Here is a 9,454-nt window from a genome sequence, read left to right as displayed (position 1 = left end):
TCCCGAAAAGTGGGGCGATCCCAGGGCGTGGGGCGCCGGGCTGGCAGCAGGAGGTGGCGGGGGAGAGGGAGGAGTGCCTGGCCTCCTCCCCAGGGAGGGCGCGTGTTGATTGGAGGCGGCGTTGTTGGAGAAAATAAGGAACTTTAATTGGACTGGATGGGGAAGTAAATTCTCCCCCGAGCACGAGGTCTGTTTATTAGGAGCGGGTAGCGATTGCTACAGGGAAGGAATGAGATGCAGATGATGCTAATCTAGTGCTTTTTGCAGTGCATAGCTGGAGGGCAGGGGAAAACATGGGGGAGAGAGAGAGAGAGAGAGAGAGAGAGAGCGCGCGCTTGTCTTATCCGGGATCCCTCCCTGCCCCTGGGGAGGTTTTTCTGATAATCTGGTAGATTTCTCCGGGAGGCTTGGTTCCTGGAGCAGAAACTCGGATTCTTGGTAGGAAACAACAGCCCTCTGCTGTGCTAGAATGGCCCACGGGTCAGACATTCAGTTATTCTTGATCATCTTTTTATAGGCTGTATCCATGGCATGTGGAATATCCGTTGTTTGTTTGTTTTTTTTTTTCCTCTTGATGATTTCAAGTTCAGTTTAGGAACTCGAATGCACCTAGCTTACTCACACTGGTTTCCTGGGCCACAATGAACTGGGGCGTCTGATGGATGCGTGGGCGAGTAAGGCAGGTCTTAGACCTGGAAGCCACTGGAGACAATTTGGTTTATGCTGGTAAGATGATTTGGGTTTAGGCCGGGCAGGTAATGCTGACATTTTTAGTCAGAATAACTGAGGCTGGTTAGGTCTGGTTAAGTGACAAGCCTAAAGTCACACAGCTGCTGTGTGTTAGGAGGCAGAAACCTAGGGTCCTGCCTCAGGACGGCTTTCCCCACCGTGTATTATTGTGCTTGGAGGTAAAGATGGTGGAAAATGGACGGGCACTCGTTTGAATGTAGGTTATTTCTCGCTGAGCGACACATCCCACTACGCTTATCTTTACCTACTTTTCCTTCGTTGAAAGTTGGCATTAATGATAGTGTCGTGTAGTTTGTGTGCCTTTCTCCCCATTCAATTGCGAGTTCCGTGAGGTTGGAGACCAAATCTGCGTATCCCCACAGCCTTGTGCATGGGGCTCAGTTAAACTCCGGGAGGGGAGTGTAATGTGAAAATTGCCCGGTCCTTTAGTACCAGAGAAGGAAATAAGTATCATTCTCAAGGTGTGTATATAGATGTAAGGAAACAGCGTTCTCAAGATGCGTAGCCTATAGTCTCCTGTGTCACTTAAGGTAATGAGAATTTGAGAGTACTTAAGGAGTATTGCTAATAGATGTATACCTATTGATTTATATTGATAATTGTAATGATAATATTCCTAATACACTATTCTAGAGGCCTGAATAAATCATTGTTTCCTAAGGGTACCTAGAGATCTACTTCTGGGTAAAGGAGAAGAGATAAGCAAAAAAACCCCAACATAAGCACAATCTTCGATGATTGTCACTTAAGACTGTAACCACTGCTTATCAAAGTATGTAATAGTGAGCCTATTCAGAGGGTTGTCTCTGACTCATTACAAATGTACCTTGAATGTGACTTACAACTACATTGGGAACAGTGGCTGAAGAATTTGTCACTCAAATGACCTAAGTAAGAGTAATTTAGATTCTAGAGGAAGGAGTCCATTCAACTGAAAATAAACTTTTTTCAATTTTGTAAGACTTTTTTGTAAGACTAAGGGACTGTCTTTGTAGTACACAATACCTCAAACATACTATGCTATTTAATAAATGTTTGATGAATTTAATTCTCATTTATTTACACAATCTTGCTTATATTGTTAGTGAAAGAACACTATGACAATCTTCCCTATTCCTAAAATGCATAACAAGGTGGTCAGTAATTCAGAGCTCAAGAATTTATGTCTCTCTACTATAACAAAGCACGTAAGAGTTGTCAAGTATATCGTGTAGGTCATAGTTTGGTTTGGCTGTCAACTGAAATTCTCAGAATAAACTTTCTTAAAAACCTTGTGTGAATATTTGTCTAAAATGTTTGTTACTATCGGCACGTAACCAGAGTTTTCCGATTTAGGGTTGGTATCTTAGTGATTTTCAAAAAGGAGTTGTTGGTGTGAATGAAAAAACTGTTCAGGAAAGTAACCTCACAGTGTGATCTGATCATAAATTCCTAACTGGGCAGGTCATGGTAGGTGTATAACTTTAGTAAAAGATTTATCTTTGCCTTAAGCGAGCCCTGTCCATTGTTTTTTTGCTAAGATTAACACATTTTTTAAATAACCACCCTCTAGTCTAGAGAGCACGTAATCTTGTTAACTGTCCTGTAATTCTCTCCTTGCTTTCTTCCTCCTTTATGTAATCTTCCTTAATTTCAAATACATAAAAGAAACTGAAAATTGCCATTCTTCAGAGTATTTTGAAATCTTGCTTCCCAGCAATTGTCATCAGTTTTTGCTTGAATGAACACATAAAAATTCTCTACCGGTTTGGATGTTTTTTACATCGACATTGCCTTTGTTAAATTAAAAATTAAGAACATGGAACCAATAGCATAACAGTACTTGAACAGAAAAATAGATCTTGGTATAGTTAAGTGACAGTATTTTATAGTTCTGATATCAGTTGTATTTTATGTTCTTCACTCACATCCTATTTCATCAAAGTACATTGAATTTTTCTAAGAACAATAGTTGTTGTTTTTTAATTGTAAAAGTAGTACATGATCTTTTATTGCATTTAGTTGTCATGTCTCTTAGATTCCTCTAATTTGTATCAGTTCCCCAGCCTTTCTTTGTCTTTTATAACATTGTCATTTTTTAAGAATATAGGCTAGTTATTTATGAGATATTCTTTAATTTGGATTTCTGATGGGTTCTCATGATGAAATTCAGGTAATGCATTTCTGGTTGGAATATTATACAAGTGTATCCTATTTATTTTTAAAACATTTTTTATTGATGTTTAGAGAGAGGAAGGGAGAGGGAGAAAGAGAAACATGATGTGAGAGCGAGGCATCCATCTGCTGTCTCCTGCATGTCCCCTACGTGGGATTGTGCCCGTAATCAGGGCATGTACCATTGTGGAGAATCAAGCCAGCAACCTTTCTGTGCACAGATCGAGGTCCAACCAACCAAGCCACACCTGCCAGGGCCTAGTGTATCCTCTTTAAGGTATCATATCTGGAGGCTCACAATGTCCATCTACCCATTATTGATTTTGATCATCTGGCCCAAGTTTGGTCTGGCTTCTCCAGTATATTGTTAATATTTTCCCCCTTTCAACTAATAAGCATCTGTGGGGAAATGTTTTAATTTTAAGATCATACAGATATCTGGATCCTCATCATACTTTACCCCTAGATTTGGCATCTATTGCTGATTCTTGCCTAATAATTTTTCTAGTGGAAAAATTAGTATTTTCTTCTGGTTCTACCACTCCCTCTATGTTAATAATCAGCATTTCATATTGATACTTTCCCTTGTACCGAGGGTATGTGGTTGGAAACTCTTAAAAAGTTATTTGGATTAGGGCTTTTGGGGGGTTTATTTTTAGCTCCCCCTTCTCTATGGTCATATTCTTTTGAAGTACAGTTTGGATTCATTTGTTTCTGTTTAAACTTAGTTCTTCATGTTTCTGTTTAAACTTAGTTCTTAGTTTATTTAGCTAGATATTTTTGAAAGCCTATTAAAAAAGTCAAACTTTACATAAAGGTATATCAGAAGTGTCATGCCATTCCCTATCACTGTACCCCATTCCTTAGCATCCCTTGTAGGTAACCAGTTTATTGTGTTTTGATTTTTCATTTCTGTTTTTTGTTACAGAAAGAAGCAGATCTATATAGGTCTTCTCATTTCTCTTTTCAAAACAAAAAACAGCGTGCTATATATATGTTTTGTATTTTGCTTTTTGAACTTAACAGTATATCCTAGAAGTCAGTAATATCAGTTCATGGACAGCTTCCTCATTAACTCAGTTGTATTCCATTGTGCACATATACCCCATTCTTTTCAGTCAGTTATCTGGATTTGCTTTTGGACTTTCATGTATTTACTTTCTTTTTTTTTTTTTAATTAAATCTTTATTGTTCAGGTTACATTTGTTCCTCTTTTTTCCCCCCCATAACTCCCCTCCTCCCAGTTCCCGCCCCACCCTCCGCCCTCACTCCCCACCCACTGTCCTCATCCATAGGTGCACGATTTTTGTCCAGTCTCTTCCTGCATCTCCCATTTCCCTTTCCCCCCCAAGAATAGTCAGTCCATTCCCTTTCTATGTCCCTGATTCATTATAATCACCAGTTCATTCTGTACATCAGATTATTTATTCACTTGGTTCTTAGATTCACTTGTTGATAGATGCATGTTTGTTGTTCACAATTTGTATCTTTACCTTTTTCTTCTTCCTCTTCTTAAAGGATACCTTTCAGCATTTCGTATAATACTGGTTTAGTGGTGATGAACTCCTTTAGCTTTTCCTTATCTGTGAAGCTCTTTATCTGACCTTCAATTCTGAATGATAGCTTTGCTGGATAAAGTATTCTTGGTTGTAGGTTCTTGGTATTCAGCACTTTGAATATTTCTTGCCATTCCCTTCTGGCCTGCCAAGTTTCTGTTGAGAAATCAGCTGACAGTCGTATGGGTATTCCCTTGTAGGTAATTGAGTCTCTTTCTCTTGCTGCTTTTAAGATTCTCTCTTTGTCTTTTGCTCTTGGCATTTTAATTATGATGTGTCTTGGTGTGGTCCTCTTTGGATTCCTTTTGTTTGGGGTTCTCTGCGCTTCTTGGACCTGTAAGTCCATTTCTTTCACCAGGTGGGGGAAGTTTTCTGCCATTATTTCTTCAAATAGGTTTTCAATATCTTGCTGTCTCTCATCTTCTGGCACCCCTATTATTCTGATGTTGGTACGCTTGAAGCTGTCCCAGAGGCTCCTTACACTATCTTCGTATTTTCGGATTCTTTTTTCATTTTGCTTTTCCGGTTGGGTGTTTTTTGCTTCTTCGCATTTCAAATCTTTGGCTTGATTCTTGCGCTCCTCTGGTCTGCTATTGGGTGTCTGTATAATATTCTTTATTTCAGTCCGTGTATGCTTAATTTCTAGTTGGTTCTTTATCATAGCATCGAGGGTCTCATTAGTTTTCGTGACTCTCTCCTCAAGTTTATTGACAGCTTCTAGCACATTTTTGCAAGCCCTCAAAATTGCGATTTTTAGCTCTATATCCTCCATTTCTGTCATGTTTTTTTGTCTCCGCATTTTTTATGCTTTCTTGGTGCACCCCCTAGTGGTCTTTGTGCGCATTGTTGTTCTAGTTGAGCCTTGATTGTTGTAGTTAATACTAGAGGGATTTGACCACCAGGCAGACTGGCTGTGTGAATCAGCTGCTGCCACGGAGGTGCTAATCTAGCCTTTGCCTGAGGCGATCCGGCAAATGGCTCTGCGCAGGGCTTGGGCGGGGCGGGCTCAACAGGGCGGGCGGAGGGAGCCGTTATGGTGCCCTCAGTCCTGTTCCCAGAGGCTCTGCTTCTCAGAACCCCCGGAACCGCTGCAAACCTCGGAGGGAAAGCTGCCTTCCAACTGATGCCAGACACTCCCGCTTCTCCCGTTTGGGTCCGAGTCCCCAGCGATTCGCCCGTATCTGGAGCTCAGAGTCTGAGACTCCCCCCTGACCGAAAACGACAACCGCGCTCTCAGCCACCAGCCCGCTTTGCGCGCGCACCTCCGCACCTGAGTATTTTCCACACTGCGCCTCCTCTGAGCCTCGGTGTGCTGTTATTTTTCCTTCTAGTTGAAGAGTCTCTCCTCAGCCAGCCTTCCTGTGATTCTGGGTGATGTCCGTTCCGTCTTTTAGTTGTATTTTTGAAGTGGTTGTTTGCAGCAGCAGTCTCCGGTGTTTACCTATGCCGCCATCTTCGAGGGTCCTCATGTATTTACTTTCACTGATTTGTTAATCCTAGAAATAATACCTCACTGTCTTGATTCAAGTTGCTTTAGAATAAGTCTTGATGTACTGAAGAGTAAGCATTCCACTTCGTTTTCAAGGTTATCTTGACTTTTTCTGGACCTTTGCATTTCCTTATAGATTTTAAATCAACATATCATTTTTCACAAGAAACGTAGTAAGATTTTGTATCTGCTTTGAATCTACATATTGCTTTTGTATCTGTTTTGAATCTGCATATCATTTTCTGTGGTGTATGATAATGATTTTGCAGAACCATTTAAGACTAACTTATAAGCATCATGATTCCTTCCCTCTAAATAAGTGTATGTCTCTTTTAAGAAAAGAATGTTTTCTTAATCATGAGAAAATTATCAAGTTCAGAATATTTAACATTTGGCTTTTACCATTATCCTATAATATCCGTTTATAGCAATTTTCCCCCATCCAGGATCACACATTGCACTTAGTTGTTATGACTCCATAGGCATTTGGAGCAGTTTTTTATCTTTTCTTTATTTTTCATAACCATGAAATATTTGAACAGTATAGGCATATGCGTTTTTATTTTATTTTTTAAAAATATATTTTATTGATTTTTTTTTGCAGAGAGGAAGGGAGAGGGATAGAGAGTTAGAAACATCAATCAGCTGCCTCCTGCACAACCCCACTGGGGATGTACCCGCAACCAAGGTACATGCCCTTGACCAGAATTGAACCAGGGACCCTTGAGTCCGCAGGCTGATGCTCTATCCACTGAGCCAAACTGGTTAGGGCGCATATGGGTTTTTAGAATATCCTTTAAATTAAGTTTGTCAGGCTGTTGTCTCATGATTGGATTCAGATAAATGCATTTTTGATAAAATATATATTAGTTATGTTGTATTCTTGGACCATCATATCATAAGACACAGAATGTCAGTTGCATTACTGGATGTAACTTTGATTTCCTGGGTAAGTGTTGTCTGCCATATTTTCCACTGTAAAGTTTTCATTTTTCCTATTGTAATGAAGTGTAATTATTTAGAGGAATATTTTGAGACTGTTAAATATCCTGTTCCTAATCAAAGTTTTCACCCAGTGTTAAAAGCATCCATTGACGATATCTGACCAACTTACTTATTGCTATGATAGTTGCAAAATGGTAATATTCAGTCATTCCTGTTACATTTGTTAGTTGGTATTTTCCTTTAGTTTCCCTTCTCTCCTCTTTCTTCTTTCTCCTTCCTTCCTTCCTTCCTTCCTTCCTTCCTTCCTTCCTTCCCTCCCCCCTCTCTCTCTCTTTCTCATTCATTCATTCATTCATTCATTATTAGGTTTGACTAATAGTCTTTTCAAACTTCCACGGTTAGATCTTAGCCATTATTGTTGCTGCTCATTTTGATGCTCATGTTGTCCCAGATTTGGGCAGTGGGAGCTTTTTCAAGCTGGCTCCTGTGTCTTTTAAACATTTCCCTTTTTTTTCTTTGAAAGCATTTTCTCACTTTCTGCCATAATAAGATGTTTGATGTTCATCTTATACTTTCCCTGTCCCAGCCCTGGAATGAGCCAATTTTTCTTCAAGAAATCTGGTTCCTTTAGGGGTAAATGGTATTTAAAACTAATATCGAGCACTGGGTATACCATTGCTTCTTGTGTGTAGCTGCTGTTTGTCTTCTCAGCAGATTGGACTAAGAAGTACATAATTTTGTATTCTTAAAAATTTGAGTTTATATTTACCTATAATTTAAAGCTAATACTGCAGGGTTCTTCTTTGCTTCTTCTATATTTGTGTCTCCTTTTTTTCTCATTGAGGGCCCTGTCCCCTCAAAACATCAACATACTTACTAATTTTGAAATATTTAAATGAACCTTGCATTCCTGGAATAAAGTCCACATGGTCATGATAAATTACCCTGTATATATTGCTGGATTAGGTTTACTAATGTTTTATTAAAGATTTCTGTGACTATGTTCATTTGAGAGAATGGTCTGTAATTTTTTTTAAGCCTTGGGGTTTTAAAAAATCAAGAATATGTTGGCTTCACAAAATATGTGGGGAATTGTTTACTATTTTTCTGTTTTTCTGAGCAAATTTGGTAAGATTGGTATTATTTTTTTTCTAAATGTTTGATAGAATTTACTAGTGAAGTATTTCAGCCTATGATTGCCTCCGGATATTTAAAATTGTGAATTCAGTGTTTTTTGTAGACATAGGTCAACTCAGATTTTCCATTTCTTCTTGTGTCAATTTTAATAATTAGTGTCTAAAGGAAAGTATTCATTTCGCCTAAGTTGTTGGGTTTATTGGTGTGAAGTTCATAATTCTCTTATGCTTTTAATGTTTGTCGGATTTGTACTGTTATCTTTTATTTATTCCTGGTAATGGTAATTTATGTTTGCTTTTTCTTTTCTTGATCTGTCTAGCTAGAGGTTTATCAGAGAACCTTTTAGTTTCATTGGCATTTCTCCATTGTCCATTCTTATTTATTTATTTATTATTTTTGCTCCTGTCTTTCCAGTTATTTGGGGTCAATATGTTCTTTTTCTAGCATTTTAGGTTGGAACCATTAAAAAAATTTTTTTGTAAAAAATAAATTTTTATTGATTTCAGAGAGAGGAAGGGAGAGGGAGAGAGAGGTAGAAACATTAATGATGAGAGAGAATCATTGATTGGCTGTTTCCTGAATGCCGAGCCTGAAACCCAGGCTTGTGCCCCAACCGGGAATCGGGAATCGAACCACAACCGCCTGGTTCATAGGTCAAGGCTCAACCACTGAGTCATGCTGTCCAGGCTGGAACCTTCTTTTTACTTTTCTAATACAGGCATTTAAAATGACACATTTTCCACTAAGCACTAAGCAGTATTTTTTAGCTGCATTTCACAAATTTTGATATGTTTAGTTTTCATTATCATTTAGCAAAAAATATTTTCTAATATTTATCCCTTCTGAATTTTGATTCATGGATTAAATAGAAGTCTATTTACCTTTATTCTATTTGGTATTTTTCTAAATATGTTACTGTTATTTCCATTATGGTCAGAGAATAATCTCTATGTGATTTTAATTCCTTTCGATTTTATCGTCCAGCATGTGGTAAGTCTTGGTAGATGTTCCATTTGTCCAGGAAAAAACATATAATCTGTACTATGTAGCATTCTTTGTCAGTATGGCCAAGTTGTCTGATACTGTTGTTCATGTTTTAGGGAAGAGGGGGTGGAATTCTAATGATAGTTTTCTCAGACTGATATTCCACAGATTTTGTGGGTACTTCCTTCTGATTGTTTTCTACTTTCTTTTTTTTTCCTTCTTGTGTTTCAATTTGAGTAATTTCTGTTAACCTGTCATTAAATTCACTGATTCCTTCCTCTGCTACTTTGTGTCTATTGATGAGCCCATAGAAAGCATTTTTGTCTCTGTTATATGTTTTTTATTACTAATATTCTATTTACTCAAAATTCCTCTCTACTGAAATTCCTTATCTCTTCATGCATCTGTCTACTGCCTTTTCTGTTATAACCTTTAACAT

The 9,454-nt window shown here is 38.3% G+C and overlaps 1 protein-coding gene across 2 annotated transcripts in view; it reads left to right on the top strand.

The window, feature by feature from the left end:
* The first annotated feature begins 647 nt into the window (after positions 1 to 647).
* IPMK (inositol polyphosphate multikinase) overlaps positions 648 to 9,454 on the top strand; it is a 32,079-nt gene continuing 23,272 nt past the window's right edge. For both annotated transcript variants that reach the window (XM_014538705.1, XM_014538704.1), the window contains exon 1: positions 648 to 726. In XM_014538705.1, coding sequence (XP_014394191.1) covers positions 663 to 726 — 64 coding nt within the window. In that variant the 5' untranslated portion in view covers positions 648 to 662. The remainder of the gene's footprint in view (positions 727 to 9,454) is intronic.

The sequence above is a fragment of the Myotis brandtii genome, unplaced genomic scaffold (assembly GCF_000412655.1).
Source record: "Myotis brandtii unplaced genomic scaffold, ASM41265v1 scaffold196, whole genome shotgun sequence".
Classification (NCBI taxonomy): Eukaryota; Metazoa; Chordata; class Mammalia; order Chiroptera; family Vespertilionidae; genus Myotis; species Myotis brandtii.
Note: the sequence above shows the minus strand (reverse complement) of the source record. Positions and strands in the feature narration are given on the sequence as shown.